We start from the raw sequence: 17,862 nt of genomic DNA, 5'->3' as shown, positions 1-17,862 counted from the left end.
GAACGTCTATCCCTCTCCATGTAGATGACAGTTTAACATATTGCTTTTGCTTTCCAGACAAGGCTATCAGGACCTGCATTAATTAGTCAGTAAAACTGGTGGTCATAAATAATTTAAAGTGGCGAAAAAAATTAAAAACTGGCGAAATTGTAGCGATATTTTTAAATTTTCCAGAGCGACCCCTGCGTGCTGGATACCCGCATTAAGTCCTAAAAATTAACGTCAAAATCCTTAAAATCTGGTTCAAAGCATCGACTCTCGTACTAAATCGGAGCTTCAGTTCGATAATCGAAGTTCCTTTACACCGCAAGATTCGATAGGAGGAAGCCAAAAGAGTAAAAAAAAAAAAACTAGAAATGGTATTAAAAACTGATATAAATCCCGTCGTATTCCTTACGGTAAAATTACAGTAAAACTTAAAAATATGACGTTATATAGGAGAGGTCGTTATCAAATTTTAGTAGATAACGTATAATTAGTCGTCCCGGCCGAAGGACAGAGCTCATTATTTATAAATTTTTCATTTTCTTCAGAAGATTATTGTGGCGAAAGGAATAAGAAGCATCTAAATGCATTTGACATTTTAATTCGGACAGCCTACAAAACTGCATTTCGAAAAGAGTAAAAATGGAATAAAAATAAAGACGATGTCCGTAATTTCTATTTGTCAAATGAATAAAAAGTACGTCGATATTATATTCCATTTATTTTGAAAAAAAAGCAAGTCGTCTTCGGAGAAGCTTTTCGTCGTGGTTGGCAAATATAAACACGAGAATGACGGCCGTTTGATTGCAATTAAGAAACAATGTAAGTAAAGCGTAATCGAGAGGAATTAAATATTAATTAAATTCTCTAACAAACGAAAGTGAAATTGTCGCAAACTCAATTCCTTGTGAAAATTTCGACACCGTAATTACGACAATTCTTCCATTTTCGGAACTAAACGCGAGACGATAATGTCGATTAGTCGGAGGGAGAACATTTCATAATACTGTATTAACTTAATTACTCAATTTTCTCTTCAAACTTTATTCTACATTTGATTTATTTAAAATAACAAATAATTAGAAATATTCATTTATATGTTACGTCTACTTATTTAAGGCAAATAGTTTTTTTATACCAGTGCAATTTTAGTAAAAATCAATTTTCTTTCGTAATTATCACGATAAGCCTATCGTTCGAGAGACAAGTGTCGCTTCGAGAAATTACCAGGCGAAAAAGCCGCTCTCGTCTTTACGTTTTTTTTTTTTTTTTGCCGAAAATCGTCGAATAAACTGGCCAATCATAAACGTTTCGTACCGTAATCAACGACGTGACGTTATGGCAGAATCGAGCTGCTGCACTCTTTATGAAATTAAAGCGGTAATAGTTATTTTTAAGACTCTTGAGCGGTTATACGCCGTTACACGCCGTTACAGTGTTAATACTAACTTACTAACGTCGCGATCGCATAATCGAAGAAGCTATATTCTAGGTTAGAACAGATATTCCGGAAGCGATTCTTCGTTATTATAGGATAATATAGAGACTGTGGGCCGAAAATCGATTCCAAGGTTAAAAATTTTTTTATCAGAAACCCAAAGGGCAATTTATGAAATAATGACGTAGTGGAAAACAAATATGCGCTACTTCGCATTCTTATAATTACGTTTACTTATCTGGATTTTCATTTGTGGTAATAACGAATTATTTATTGTTTACAGAAGATGCTGAAACCACAGAGAAGTGCGTTTCGGTCTTGCTAGACGGAGAAGAATACGAACTGACCATCGTCGACATGGACGTCTTCGACGATATTTCCCTCCAGGTTAGTTCCGTTCTACTTTACAATCGACTTGTAATAGTAGCGTAAGTCTATTTATTGACGGATTACGATATTAATATCCGGGTAGAAGATGAAAATCATCTTTTACTCGTATCTCGGTCACAGAAACAAAAAATCGACTTTTATCATTCGGCTTTACTAATATACTCTTCTAGCTTTTTATGCTTAGACTACAATTTTTTATGGTAGAATATAATTCCGGATATTAATTCCATCCGCGAAGACAAGGAGACGTCGTTTCGTTTCCAACGTCAACTTTTGTCGGTTCGGCATTAAAAAAGAGACTTAAATTACGTCGATGGTCTAAATTTACCATAAACCGGAAACTTTTCGTATGTAATTACCTGCGTTATACAAATATAAATGTTTATAAAGTTTTATAAACTTAAAAAAACTCTACGAATTGTTGATAAATTTCATCATTGTTTGCGTAGTCGATAGTCTTAATATATATTTTTTTTTTTTGTGTACAAAGATACTATGGCCATAGGCCTTTTCCAAGTATCTAAAAGACAGTTACTAAAAACAAGTTAACAAAACAGTTGAAAACAATAACAAGATAAAGAATCTATTTATAAATAAGTTGTCGAAAAGAAAAGATCGTCAAATATTACCGCACGCCCCACGACAAACCCGTATCTGTCTAGAATAAACTGTAGACACTCCGTTCGAATGCCAGTATAGCATTTTAAGCCAATCTCCCAATGCCGCGAATATGGTCTTTTTTTTCAAATTTTAGAAATATTACAAATTAAAACCGAACGTTTTTCAAAAATAATAGAAACCGTCGACGTGCCCATCGACGGTTACTTTAAACGGGAAGTGACGTGTCCGTTATTTAAACGAGCACGAAACGTCACTACTTTCATTCCCATTCGTAATTTTCTTTTTTTTTTTTTTTTAAGTTAGCGAACTGTTAGAAAATCTGTACGGCAAGAAAAATATTTAATCTCTTTTATAATTTAATACGCGGACTTTAGTTTTTAATTAATCTCCTCGCTTACCCCATTTAGATTAATGCCAATCGATGCGATTTTCGACCGTGGTAATTTCAAAAATTCACCTTGTTACGGTCGAAATTTATATTTACGATCTCTTCGTTTAGATAAAGAGATCGTAAATAAGGAAGTTGTTCCCCCGGAAAAACGAATTCCGGTCGAGACGGGATTAGCCAATCTAAACGAAAAGTAATGAATAGTTCCGTGAAATCTGAAGAGTTGACAGAAAAGTTTACTCAATGAAGTCAGCATCTACCGTCCATTGTCAACCACAATTTACGTCTTTAAGAAAAAACTGGCAACAAAGAGTCGATAAAACGTTTGGAATCAAGAAATCAGATTAAAGTTAGCCGAGCGTTTTCATCGTTCCTTAAAAAAAAAATAAAGTGAAAACGTGGTAAAGTCGAAAAAATTGTTTACAGTCCAGATTAAATACTATCGAATGGTAATTACCTCCAAAGAATAAAGCATGTTTAGCGGCGGAAGATAAAGGAAACGGATATAATCCGTACGTAATAATCCCTCTGGAAATATTATTATGGAATTGTAAAAGCCAGGTAATCCTCCGAGAAATGTTGTTATTATGTTTTTGGTCAAACCTCTACAGAGATTAACTTTTCCTCCGGGTAAGAGCATTTCGTTTTTAATACTATTTTATAGCTAAAGATACGTTTACTTTTTCCTATTTGTTCCCGTCCCACTCTTTACGTTTCTCTTTCGTCCTCCATTTATTAATTAGCGCAATTAAAATTTATCCTCCGGAAGGAGCTTTCCTTCCGCGCTTCTTCATTAATGATTATTAATATCGTCCGGAAATTTCCTCCGCAATTTTCGGCTTTCCGGCCGAATCGATGTCGACGAAACATCAATTATATTCCAAAGAATAAAAACTCTTTTGATTAAACGAATACAATTTATTATTAGATAATCGACGATCTTCACATTTTTTACCTTCCGTATTTTTAGATTGTCAATTTTAAGTGTTTCGATTCTCTTTCCCCTTCGGAAATAATTCTATCGTTATAATCCGCTCGTAGTTTATTTATTTGTCCTTTCGTGGAGGGACGTAACCTTGCTTAACGTACTCAAAAGTTACTAAATAATTCCAGAGTGGCGTGTATTCCGCCGTGTTTTCGTCGGAATGACATTTTTATAGTTCCCCGTTAATTAGCGCCTATTTTTCGAACTTAATTAGCAATTTTTAATTAGCAATAAATTCCCGACCTTGTAAACGACGCTTCTCCGTAAATTATCATCTTTTTCCTCTAATAAAAATGAAATTGTTACGCTAATTTAATTACGCTTTTTATTAAAAGTTATAGATATTGACTCTATCCTCTCCGACTCGGATCGTCTCCGGGATAAATCTTGTCGAATAATTCTTATCTACCAATTAACTAAGTAAATTCTCCGACGCAACTAAGTTAAATACGTCGTTTGGAATTTACGGATTCGTTTGTAAGAAACGTCGACGACAAGAATTTACTTTCGTTAGAACGTAATAAAAACGTGGAAGCAGAATTCAAATTCACTAAAAATAGAAAGAAATTATCGATAATTTGTTTACGCAACGTCGATGAGCCGAGTAAACGAAATTTAAAGATAAAGCGCACTTGCAAAGAAAGTCGTCTCCAATTCAGAAAATGTAAATAATAAATGAACGGACAACAGATTCGTGTATGAAAGCGAAAGTTTAAGTAGAAAATATCTTAAGAAAAGAACAATTACAAAAGATGTCCAATTGAAGTCGAATAAACATCGCTTAAGAAGATAAATGCGTTTTCGGAAAAATCGAAATAAATATTTTGCTTCCAATCGTTATATTTTTTATTTAACTATTACAGTTAATGGACATTATATTTTCTTTATGTATCTCTGCCTTGGCTGAAAGGAACGGGATGATATTTTCTAAAATCGATCCACTTCTTCCCTATTCAACTGGTGTTTGATTCTTATTTTTTAATATAGACCAATACGTTTATTTTTAACGAAGTTATATGAAAAAATTACATGAACTTCGTATACGATGGTTTTGCAGAGTAATTCATAGATATTTAATACGATATTTACGGAAAGGATACGTTTACACCATTCACCTGGCATTTTATGAGGGTGGCAGCATTAGGGAGCGTCGAATAGACGTTTTATCGCGATTATCCTTCCGAAAATCATTATTCTAGGTATGGCATAATCGCTATTACTATACGTTTGACATTACCCGACAACAAAAAAAATCGTCGTTACATAAATTATTAATCACAAAGAATGTAGAAGTAGCGAAGTGGCTTCCCAACAGCTTTTAGTACAGCAAACGGAATTATACAGATTTTATTTGTCGAAAGGATAAGGGGGAAAAACATATTTCTTACTAAACTCGAAACGAACAGCAAATTCAAAACACGAATCGTAAAATCAATAATTTCAAAATGCTTTTAATTATAAGATAATGGCTGATGTTTAAGCCATATTAATTAAACATCTCGGGTAATATTTATATTTTTCTCTTATTAAAGCGAATTCAGTCACGAAGTTTTATTTACTCTAATGAATAAACATTTACTTACTTTAATGAGTTCCGATTACAAGATTTTCAAAACTCAAAATATGAAATTCTTTCGTCTATTCCTTCGATGGGAGGTCGAACGAGATTTCTGTGCGTTTTTTCTATCTTCGAACAATTTAGATTTACTAAAATAAAACCAAGAGAGATAAGAATATTAGTTGCTATCGCCTGATATTTAATTAGCTATTGTCGATTGTTTATAAAACTGCATAAACTTTATGAAAGTTTTCCAGATAACGTACGAAAAATTAAAGAATATCTCACTTTGTCAAGAATGTAGATAAGACATATGCGAACGAATTGGATATAAACCGATGGAATGTTCGTACGATCGAGATAAGAATACAATGAAAAATTTCCAAAATTGCTCTTTTCGAATTTAAATTCTTCTAAATATATTCGGGTATTAATTGGCAGAATGAAAGGAAAGACATATTTACGTCGTTATACTTATTACGCCAATAATTCTACAGCAAGGGTGGCCAACCTTGCCACTATAGGAGCCAAGCATCCGCTATCGGAAATACGCGAAAGTCGCATCCTCTATTAAAACGTCATTTTATATTATATATAGCTAAAATACTAGTTATCGCTGTTTCGTAGTAAATTTCACCGTTTCTTTACTTTACTGGTATTTTACGACCGGTAGGTAAACAAACATTCGTTTAACTTCTTTGATTCTCGTTTTCTCGTTCGAGGTTAAACTGCCGGTTATTCTCACAGTCCGCGTGTATTTCACACTACGTAATTGTCCGCAAACTTACAGAAATGCTAGGCACGTGTTAAAAGTATACTCCGAATTTACAAAAAGAAATTGTATAAATACGAAGGGTCTAGAATCACCGTAGTTTAACCGCCGTGGTTCTACGATTTTCTAATAAAAATAAATCATCGCAGCGCCCACGACAATAGAAAATAAGGTTAATGTTACCTATGGTTCCAAGATGGTGGCTCGTCTCTGATTCCAGCAAATAGAAGAAGGGAAACAGTGGGGACGCACGTTCTAACCTAACCTATTCTGATAAATTAACATAATTATTACCAACAAAATTATTAGAATAGGTTAGGTTAGATTAGGTTAGGTTAGAACGTGCGTCCCCACTGTTTCCTCGCTGGAATCAGACGAGCCGCCATCTTGGAACCATAGGTAACATTAAATGAAAAGAATAATATATTTCGCAATAAGTGTTTGAATTCCGGTGAACGTCCGCGCGGCCATGCCATCCACCCGTTAGATATTTTTAATGTTAAACATGGCGACACGACATTAAAATCCAAACGACGGTATTTACGTTCGAAATAAAAATACGAAGCTACAGATAGAAACAATTGTTTCGAGCGGAAAGGCATTCAAATAAAAAGAAGAATAGGCAGAAACGTTGCAAATTAACAGAATAAAGCGTGAATTGCATTCTCGAATACACGCTCATTACGCTACTCGCAGTTTAATTTCAGTCGAGGAGGATATTTATTTACTTATAAATTATTTTGTCGGGTTTATTCTTATCATTATTATCAAACTTTTTAAAGTTTCACAAAATACTTTCTCCGAATTTCTACAATCGGCACGCGTAACCAGGCGACATTAAAATATTTCTACCGTTTTTCTTTAGTAATTCCGAGTGTGAAATTTTCAATGATTAGAATTTATTATAAATTTAGTTTTATTTTAAGGACGGAATAAATTAAAATTATAATGTTAAATTTTTATTTATTTAATAACTAAAACTGCGTAACGTCTCCAATTCAAATAATTTCGCATGAGAATCGAATGAGAAAAATTGGCAGAAATCGTAGGTTATTGGCATCGCAATTAAAATAATTCAAAAATATGACGGCCATTATTAAATCAGTTGTCAGAATGCCAAATCTAATTATCTAATTAAAACCGTCATCGAGTCTTTTTTACGTGCTTATTCCGAATATAAATGTCGATACGAAGATAGAAAATCTAGAACACGAAAGCATTACTTAAGATGCCGTGTTAAATTTCATTTCCTACTGCTGTAGTTATTAAAATCGCCTAATAAAAGAAAACATCAGACGAGACCGGCATTCTTTAAACGAAATCTAAGAACTCGATTAATATAGATCCTTGGGAAATATATTTCCATTGAATCGTTTTTACGGCCACGTACTGTACAGTACAGTACAGATTTCGAATAACGAATGCTTCGTAAATATATTTCGGACAATAATAATAAACAGTCAAAGAACAAGAAGAATTAAAATTTAAAAGTAAAAGTAAACATTTACCGTCAAAATAATAAACAAACACCGGATGTTTTAGGATAATACTAAAGAAGATAATCGAATAAAAGCCGACATTTTGATTAAAATTGACTAACGAGTAAGTAATTCATGCACGGTACACCAGATGGCGACGTCAGACTGAAGTGGTAATCATTTTACCGTCCCCTAAAAAAATAAAATGAGAAATGGACCCTTTATAAGGCAGTATTCTTGTCATTAATATTTTGCGAGTAAAGTAGATAAGCGTGACCAAAGAGCATTAAAAAAAAAACATATTTTTGTGAAAAAAATAAAATCTTTTAGCGAGGTTGAGGCCGAAGTTTTAAACGCGAAAACGTGTACGTCGGACTTTCAGCGCCGCTTTCCTGTAAGCCTAGAAGTTTCACAATGGCGTTTGGAAAGTCAGTGGAATCATGCTCAACATTCCAAACGCCATTGTCAAACTTCTAGGCTTACAGGAAAGCGGCGCTGAAAGTCCGACGTACACGTTTTCGCGTTTAAAACTTCGACCTCAACCTCGCTATTATCAATCGTGGAATATTCGCATCGACGTTTTAACTTACAAATTAGTTTCAAAACTATACGTGTTCCTAACACTTCCGATTTACTTTCTGTTTTTTTACTTTCCAACATAGATTTTAAATTCCGATACGTATGCATAAATAAGATCAGCATTTGCTCATACTTTATAGCTCCGTTTTTATGGGGCTTAAGTGCATATATTGTTTTACTGATGTTCCTTTAAAAATTATCACGCATTCCTCTATTGATTGAGTTGAAGAAATTTTACTATTATACTCTAGAAATTATACTCTCAAAGAATCAGTTAGATACCTGATTTTACGAAATGTGTTTTATCTTGGTTCGTTTCGTTTTACTGCAAAGATATCATTCATTACAATGAAATGCTTCGAGTAACAGTTTGAATTGCTTGTCTGTGAAATGCATTCAACGTGTTTATTAGGATTTGAAGACCAATAACTGTCTATTGCTAGTAATTTATGCACTGCCTAAAGTGAAAGTAAGCCTATACCGAAAAAAAGCTCTGACTTCTACAGGTTATTATGCCTATTATTAAGCCGGTTCTGCCTATCATATTTATTTGTTTGATCAACAGGGAAAGAGAATGTTTCGTTATCGAAAAATATTCCAAAACTTCTACAGGTTTAGTCTGTGGATCAAATGTATGGACAAGGAAGATCATAATCGGTTTCTTCATCAACACTTTCTGAACAGTTTTGATCGCCAGCATTGTTTTGGCTTGAGGTGGATGCTCTCGTGGTTATATCCAATCCAATTTCCGTTTCACTCGTACGTTTTCTGGAATTATTTTCCAACTTTCTTTTTCGAGTATACCACGTATAGTTTATTATTTAAACGGTTATTTTTGTTTAAATGTGAAGATGATGATAAATTTAATTATCTTTTTTCATTTACCTTGCTCGTAGAAACATAAAAATTCTTTTTTTTTTCATTTTCTCACTTTCACACTCTGAATTTACTATCTTAGAATAAAAATTAATTAATCTGGTCACCATTCAATTATTGCAGCCCCGGTAGTAAATACGAATATTTTAATAGCCATTCAAGTATTTCCATATTTTATTCTTATTTTACGTGTATTGAGTTAATAATTGCGTAAATAAATGATAAAAGACTTTGCTAATCAAAATTTATTGGAAAAAACTATGTTATTATTAATCTGCGTGCAAACATATACAATCTGCCTGCCGTACCGTAAACTTTACGTTTACGGTACGGCAGGCAGATTGTATATGTTATTGCAAATAAAGCAACTGATAATCAGAAAGTGGCGTTTTAGGCATTTTACATTCTACAATGAAGTTTGTTACATATATACGGATGTTTTACTGAGTTTTAGTTACGTTTTGAATCCACATTATAATTCATTGTAGTTTTTTTTTCATTTAAAATAATGAGAAATAGGCTCCGGTTAATTATTTCCAGCAGAAAGTCTGATTTCCAGGAATAGAATAGTGACGTGAAGTGGGGTATGTCTATATACTACAGTCTCTCAATTAATATTCTTACGTTTAATATCTGTTAACTGCAGTTCTGAAGACTAATATTACATTAAACTTTCTAATATTAGCTTTACAAATAACACTAGAAACTAAAACATATATTCCCTGATTTGATGATAATATTTTACTATCTAATCCAATGGTGTTCAAACTTTTCGATTGGAGGGCCAAATTACGCATAAGTCATAGATAGAAGTGCCACAATTACTACGTATTTTGTGTTTCATAGACCTATATCAAAAGTAGACCTATTTCTATCATTAATAACTAAAGTGTCAAATAAGTTGGAGGGCGTTATTTGTCCCGGAGGACCACCACCGATCTAAACTATTCCGGATTTTTTTTTTTTTTTTTCCCCTAAAAGCCGAACAAAAATCGGCATTAAGAAAAAGTAAAAATACGCAATATTTTGATCATGCGGATTAAATAGGTACCCGCTATTGTATTTTAATTGGGGTTAATGTTACCTATGGTTCCAAAATGGCGGATCGTCTCTGATTCAAGGAAACAGAAGAAAGAAAACAGTGGGGACGCAGGTTCTAACCTAACCTAACCTATTCTAATAATTTGGTTGGTAATAATTATGGTAATTTATTAGAATAGGTTAAGTTAGGTTAGAACGTGCGTCCCCACTGTTTTCTTGAATCAGAAACGAGCCGCCATTTTGGAACCATAGGTAACATTAACCTTAATTGGAATTAAAATTCGAAAACAATTAATAAATAATCTTTTCGTATCTAAGAAATGGGATATGCGAAACATAAAATTTACGACTAACACTAAAAATGATTGATAATATTATTTTTCTTTTTAATATAACAATTTATTTTAAAAAACATGAATTGCTTCAGTATAAAATGCAATTGATGATTTCGCTCTCCGTACGACAAAATTCCGAAGAAACGAAAAATTTATATAAAATGGGAATATGTCTCCTAAGTAAACAAATACTTAAAGTCAACATCGGTAATGGCAAGTAAAATTGAACCCATATAAAGTTGCTGTAATTCCAAATGGAATAAATATAATAAAAATACAAATATAGTAAAAGCATAAAAAAATAAAAAATAAATAGCATCAATATAGACTTGATCTACTACGCAGATGATGACGTGTTCGTAGCAAAAGACGAAGATAATTCGCAGAAACTCGTATATTTTCGACCAAATATGCCAAGCATTCGATACGAAAATGTCAAAAGAAATAACGAGCGCCATAACAATAACTAAAAACAAATATTAGATGCAAATTAGAACTAAATAAGGAAATTATAGAATGGGTTGAGGAATTCAAATAACTCGGGATAAGCAGTAGGCCTAAATGATCGACAGAAACAAGAGCGGCAGAAGTTAAGATAAAACAGCCAAGTTTCGACAACATTGAGAATAAAAATAACAGTATATAGAAAGTAGACTGTAGAAAACAGATAATAAAAGAATAGTCAAAGTATTGGAGAAATGGAATAGGGACCAACAGTAGTATCATTGCCATTTAAGCCATATTTGGCCATGCTTCGTAAATTATTACAAGTTGTTTAATTCGATAGATAATTTAACAGCTTACATTTAGTATTAACTAAAGGCTTTATTTAATTTTACGCAGCTTTAAACCATTTCGTACTTCAGAAAGTAAGCAGAAAAGAGCAAAATATTTTTAAAATGTGCAATAAAAAATGTTCTTAAAATGAGTATAGACAAAGAAACTATACAGAGTATTAGTGACAAGTACGGCAATGTTATAAGTCCGACCGTTACGACAATAAGCAGATATTTTCTAATGTCCACATTAGTAATGTAAATAAACGAAAGCCGAGAGATAAAATTACAGATATTTGGAATGTAATTTCCTTAATTATGTTTTTTATTAGGTTCAAATATTCGTAATCCATTATCAAATTATAAGTACAATTTCCGTTATAATAATTACTTTTAAAAATTCTAACAAATCTTTACAATAAATTTATACAAAATTATGAAATTATGTTATTAATTAGGCCCTATATACAGTAGGTGAATATTATATATTAAGTCTAGATCATTATATTTGACATAGGATCGGATACCTTAAAAGCTAGGTTTCCGGTGATGATTATTGGCGCTGGGGCATGCCAATAAGTACAATAAGCGCCACGAAGTACTGTACACTCGTGCGTACTTTTACTGGCGCAATGATTATTGTACAGGTCAAATGGTTCATTTAAAATTTGGGTTTTCACACACAAATTAACTGACGTCGGTCGATCGGCGCCAATAATAATTGCGCGTGGAAAACAAGCTTTAGTTTTTCATATGGAAAACAATTGTAATTTTGATCGGCATTACGCGTCTTGCCGTTGTATACGAAATTTGTGCGAAAACGTCATCACACGTCAGGCGCTCGTTGGCTGTTATCGATGACATTATTGTGACATCACGATTCGTTTCTTGAAATTTTTGACGTCCGAGATGTAGGCCTAGGCCTATGAAAAATGTACGAAGCACAAGTAAAAGTTTTAATGTAGAAAACGTCATCTAAATTCGAAAATAATAGTAAAGTCGACATAGCGTGTAAATAATTTAAGTAATAAATAAAGTTATTTATACGGTATATCGATTAACATTAACTAGATTTATGTACGATTGATTTCCTCTCTTCCTACATCAGACATTTTTTCCAAATATAGACGTGTAAAGTGACATTAGTTTTGTCTCAAAATATTATTATCTATCCATATCATGGATGACGATCAATAATAAATATGATTTAGGAGTATGCGTTTTCATTGTAATAATTAAGAATTAAGAAGAAGAAATAAAAAATTTCAGCTATAAACGCTTTCAATTCTTTTTTAATATCATTTGCTAACTAATTTTTTTCTTAAAATATCGACAAAAGTGTTTAAATAGGCTACGTTATAAACAAAACTTTATATTTATACACAATAAAATTGGATCGTCTTTGATTTTTATATTTTCCCTTCCTTCTTCCTTCCTCCTCTCGGACATTACTATTGAGGCTGGGAGTTCGATCTTCCTTCGAAGTGTCGTTTTAGATCGTTCAGTAAGATTTCAGACGATACCAATCCTCTCTAAGAATCAGAAATAACATCAACCAGAAACTAATAGGATATCGACTCGGATAGGAAAATAGGAATGGCTGCACCGAATGTTAGATCCATTGATAGGAAAGAAGAGAAAACTTTTTATATTTTGTGTAAAGAATAATAGTAAGATAATATATTTATTCAAATCTAGGTAACGATAAATGCCTCTTTTCTTTAAAACTGATGAATTATTTTTAAATTTAAACAGGGAATCAAAAAGTGTACTACTCGAAAGGTGATAAGAATACGAACGAGAAAGACAAATTTCTGCAGTCGAAAAAGTACAGATATATACATTCAATACGCGTCGAACTTCGTCAGCTTGAAATGGGATTTTCGTCGTGTCCTCGAATTCCTAGTATGGCTTGGGTTAAATTTATTACGGGATGCGATAAGCAAAACAGTTAGCCAATAGGGATGAAGCTAAGCGGGCTCAAGTAACGAAAATCGAGAAGACTGAAGTTCGTATTCCTCGTGGCAAAAGGGCAATTTCGCATTATACATCATTCGATCATTCTAATTTTTATTATAGCTAAGTAAATACTGATAATTAAAGTAACTACAAACTCAGGAGTCCGTAAATTTTTTAAAATCCGTAAAGATTTTTAAAAATATATTTGAAATATGATTACCTATAACGAATCCAATATTAGTGTCAATAATTAAAATACATTTATTTCAAAAGTTTCCTTTTACAGATGCCGGAAATTACGTCGACGGAAGTGGACGGATACGTCGTAGTATATTCCGTGACAGACAGATCCAGCTTCGAAAAGGCGGTGGATGTTCTCTTCGCGTTGAGAGAGTTGGGCTACACAATTAGTAAGGCTGTCATTTTGGTAGGAAACAAATGCGATCTGGCTCGATCCAGAATCATCACAACAGAAGGTTAGCTTTTTTTCCGATTCATCTTCTCTATCTGTCGCAGATGCGGAGCAGCTAACGTAATTATGTACCGTCGACCGATACGTTTTTAAAATAGCATTTATCAATTAGTTTATAAGAATTTTTTCGTCGTACTTCTTGAAATTTATCGTAATAAATCGCTAATGGAGGCGAAAGTAAGACCTAGTTTTCACATAATTTCTTATTTTATTTCAGAAGGGAAAGCGGTGGCATGTTCGTACGAATGCAAGTTCATCGAGACTTCGGCGGGGATCGATCACAACGTGGACGAATTATTGGTGGGATTGGTCTCGCAGATTCGCCTGAAAGCGCTACAGAAGCAAGAGATGTTGGATTTTCCTTCGTTCCGTAAGCGCAGAAGCAAGGGCTCCTTCGGATCCGGAAATCGAGCCAGAGGCCTCATCAGCAGATTATTGGGAAAAGAAAACTATAAGTCGAAATCGTGCGACAACTTACACGTTTTATAAAAACAACAATTACCACAAAAGTTCCATGGTATTAGTTCTTTTCGGAATTTTCCTAAATGAAATCGAGTCGTAAAGTATACAGTCATCTTAGACGAAACTAAATTTTAAATCATTTCTAGTTCCCATTGCCTCCGGTAAAATAATCGATAAATTAGAGAATTTAGAAACCACCCCGTAGCAGTTTTCCAAAATAAACTCTTTCTTCCTCTGCGTAAAGTTACAAAACTTTACGTAGAATCAGCATTTTTCAATTATATAAATGGAAAGCCGTCGAAATTTTTATCGCCACCCAAGAGAAGAAAGATTTCGATGACGCGATTATCTCGAAAACGATCGATTTTCAAATGTTTACCATTGGCAACGGTAAGAATCATTCCACAAATCAGTTATCACGAAGCATTCATCTTTCATGCGCCTTCGGTATTGCTTTTGCAAATGTCGAAATTGTTTTTATCGTCCGTTAATTGAGCCGTAATCAGCTTAGTGCGACAGAAAAACTTGTTTACGATATTTTATAGAGCGGCAAAACACGTGAAGGACGATCGAGTCGAATCGGCCTAATATTTGCGCAGAAAAATTTTCCAAGGTAAACTGATTAAATCTGGTTCGATGAGTAATTAATTATTTAATGTACTTTTCAAATTAATGAATTCAGAACGACTTTAGTTTGACTCGTTTCTTCCTCCTCTGCTCCTTACAGCCACCGAATACATAATTAATCGTTTGCATCCATTTGACATATATATAAGGAGAGTTTTTCTCTCCGTGTTTTATTGGAGATAAAATCTCCAGATGCTTTTTTGCTTAAAAATTTCAAAAAGAAAAAAAAACTTACATTTAACAACAAAATTTACTATTGCAGTAAACTTTAAATTTACAAAAGCACCGTATCGCAGACACCCCGTTGCTACGAAAACATCTCTTAAGTCAAAGTAAAAAAAAAGGGTTGTAAATCTATCATCAATGCCACGATAAACCGATTTTGTTCGAAATTCATACGCAAGATAATTTACAATGTTAATAAACTGCTTTTATACGCACCAATAAGGAAGATCGAAATACAACGGGAAGAAACGTCCTCTTGGCAAAAATGTTTCTAAGTGCACCGTCGAAGACACCGTTCGAGTGAATAGTAAAAAATTACGACTAAATAATTACTAATTAAAATTAAAACATAAAATGTTTTACTTGCTTAGGGGTAAACTAATTTGGCATAATTAATCTATCGAAAAAGTCTTATTGTGTAAAAGTACGAGTACGTTATTGCAATAAAAATGATTAATAATACATAAGCTTAAAAAATATTGAAGCAAAAAATGAAATGTTTTCCTTATAAAATGCTAATAATAAATATCAGAATTTTTAACGGAAACGTTTGTTTACGTGCATTAAAAATTGAAAAATATTTTTGCCAAAACGACGTTACAAGGCAACCAGTCAGCATTTTCGAATTATCCGTTTTCTATCAATCGCGGAATAAGAATTGTTTTTCGTCGATTGTTCCTAAAAGCCTTAGATTGCTCGAGTGAAGTTTTCGATTGAAACAATTCCTTTAAATTAGATACACCTAGGTTATAAAAACTCATACACAGACGTATATATTAGCCTAGCTATCGCATCCAAATATATAGCTTAATGTGAATTAATACAGGCGTAGTTCATTGTTTCCAGAACGATAAACAAATAATGCTTTTAAAATTCAGAAAGATTAAGTAACGATATTACAATCGTATTGTAAAAGTTTTCCAGATACGGAAATTTGCAGCAGAAAATTCAACGTTAATTATACTTGCACGTTACGCTACTCGGCTCGTATTGTTCGATGTTAAATTCTTACATTTAAATTTAGACATCTAGAGAATCAAGGTGCTATCTCTTTCTCATATATCCAAGACCGAGACTAAAAGTCATTTGTATCGATTTCGTAAAATACGAACTGTAGTTCTAGTCTTCAAGATATTAATAGTATGGGCGTTATGGTTTCGAAAGTATTTTCCTCTTCAATTTCGACTTTAGAATTTCCTAGTAGTTTCTATGCAAAAACTCCAATCTATTATTGGAAGTTTAGACGACCGCTTATCTGAAGAACAATTTGAAAATTAATAATACAGTACATTTCGCATAATAGTTGCGTACGATGGCAAATTATATTTTCGATTCCCAATTTTGTGTTATTTTCCTTAAAGGAGAAGAATACTAATAGGAAACAAGATTCAATAAAAAATGAGATTTTTAGTAGAGTGAAAGAATTCATAAGCGGATGATTCTCCAACTCCGCTTAGAAATAACATTTGCAACACACAATGCGACACCAATACACGGAATATGCTATAAAATGGGGATTTAATCTACTTTTTGAATTTTCACGCCTACTCTCGATAAAATTTCGAGAAAATCGAAAATTTAGCTTCTTTCCGATCCAGAATGTACACAAGACGTAATCGATACTTACGAAAACATTTCAGGATTTTCTTCCATTCGTTTCGTCACCAAAATAATTTCCAACATTTACAAATATTTCAAATAAAAACGTTATACTTTTCGATAGGAACGTAACGACTTTAAAAAAACAACAAAAAGAAAAAAAAAAATACAGATTAGAACTCTCTCGATATAATCGAGTAAAATCTTTATTTTAATAATGGAATAAATTGTTATATTTACAATTTCCGCAGAACAGTGGCAATTACAAAGTTTTATTTGTAAATTTTCCAGTTAATATCTTCTTATTCTATAAAAACAGTTTGTAAGAATGAACATCTGTATCCGAAACATTGGAAGAAGATCTCAAATTCGATATCTAGACCCATATACGACGTTTTATATTTCATTAATAATTTTCCGAGCCAAGTTTGATTGGATTGAGAACTCTGTTTCTTCCAGTGTCCGTTCGAGTAATATAAGATTATAACTCAATGATTTCTGTATCGAGTATAACAAAATTAGATTTACAACTTTTTCATTGGGTGAAATTAAACACTGCATTAAAGTTTGCGTGAATACAGATATAGAAAAAGATTTATAATTTCAGTCCCTAAATTTCTCAATTAGAAATCTTAAGTCAGAATACCTATTGTATTTCTTTTTCCGCAGAGCACGACGGAGGTTCCGAATTCCGATTTTTATAATTTCCAACCGGACGTCTCTTCATCACCCAGTTAAGTACGATCGGCATTATCACGACTCACTCCCACTATTCATTTACATAACTCATTACATTAAATACAGCTTTACCACTGCGACATTTAATTAATCTTCGGACTCGATATTTAAATCGGTGTTTTCCCTCGCGACTAACGGACCCAAATGTACGAAATGGAGAAAAGAAATCGGTTGATGCCGGTCGATATATTATACATATTATATGTTAACATATATTAATAAATGTATATTTTTCTTATCCCAAATCTTCTCATCCGAAAAATGTTAATAATTTGAGATTTATTATAATTTTCTTAACGCTTTCGACTTTATTGGACTACTTGAATTAAAAAAAAAAAAAAAACAAATACGATGCTAAAAGAAGGTGCTATCGAGTTAGTATAACTTAAACTCGTATATATTTAACTTATACAAAATCTATTTTTCCAGCTTGGGTATTAAAAATTCTGTTACCATTTTAAACGTGATATTTTCATGAATTGTGTACTGTAATTTTTGAAAATAAATGTTATCGAAATATATGTATTGTACTTTTAATAGAAAATAAAAGAAAAAAAA

At 32.7% G+C, this 17,862-nt stretch overlaps 1 protein-coding gene across 1 annotated transcript in view; it reads left to right on the top strand.

The window, feature by feature from the left end:
• The window catches only part of LOC136990483 (GTP-binding protein RAD-like), a 40,801-nt gene extending 25,559 nt beyond the window's left edge, over positions 1-15,242 (top strand). Inside the window, exons 2-4 of the mRNA XM_067288869.1 lie at positions 1,707-1,810; positions 13,468-13,657; positions 13,871-15,242. Coding sequence (XP_067144970.1) covers positions 1,707-1,810; positions 13,468-13,657; positions 13,871-14,142 — 566 coding nt within the window. The 3' untranslated portion in view covers positions 14,143-15,242. The remainder of the gene's footprint in view (positions 1-1,706; positions 1,811-13,467; positions 13,658-13,870) is intronic.
• The last annotated feature ends 2,620 nt before the right edge of the window (positions 15,243-17,862 follow it).

Source organism: Centruroides vittatus, unplaced genomic scaffold (assembly GCF_030686945.1).
Source record: "Centruroides vittatus isolate TY-2023 unplaced genomic scaffold, ASM3068694v2 scaffold_944, whole genome shotgun sequence".
In the NCBI taxonomy this organism is placed as follows: domain Eukaryota; kingdom Metazoa; phylum Arthropoda; class Arachnida; order Scorpiones; family Buthidae; genus Centruroides; species Centruroides vittatus.
The sequence above is the reverse complement of the archived record's forward strand: the minus strand, read 5'-3'. Positions and strand labels throughout refer to the sequence as shown.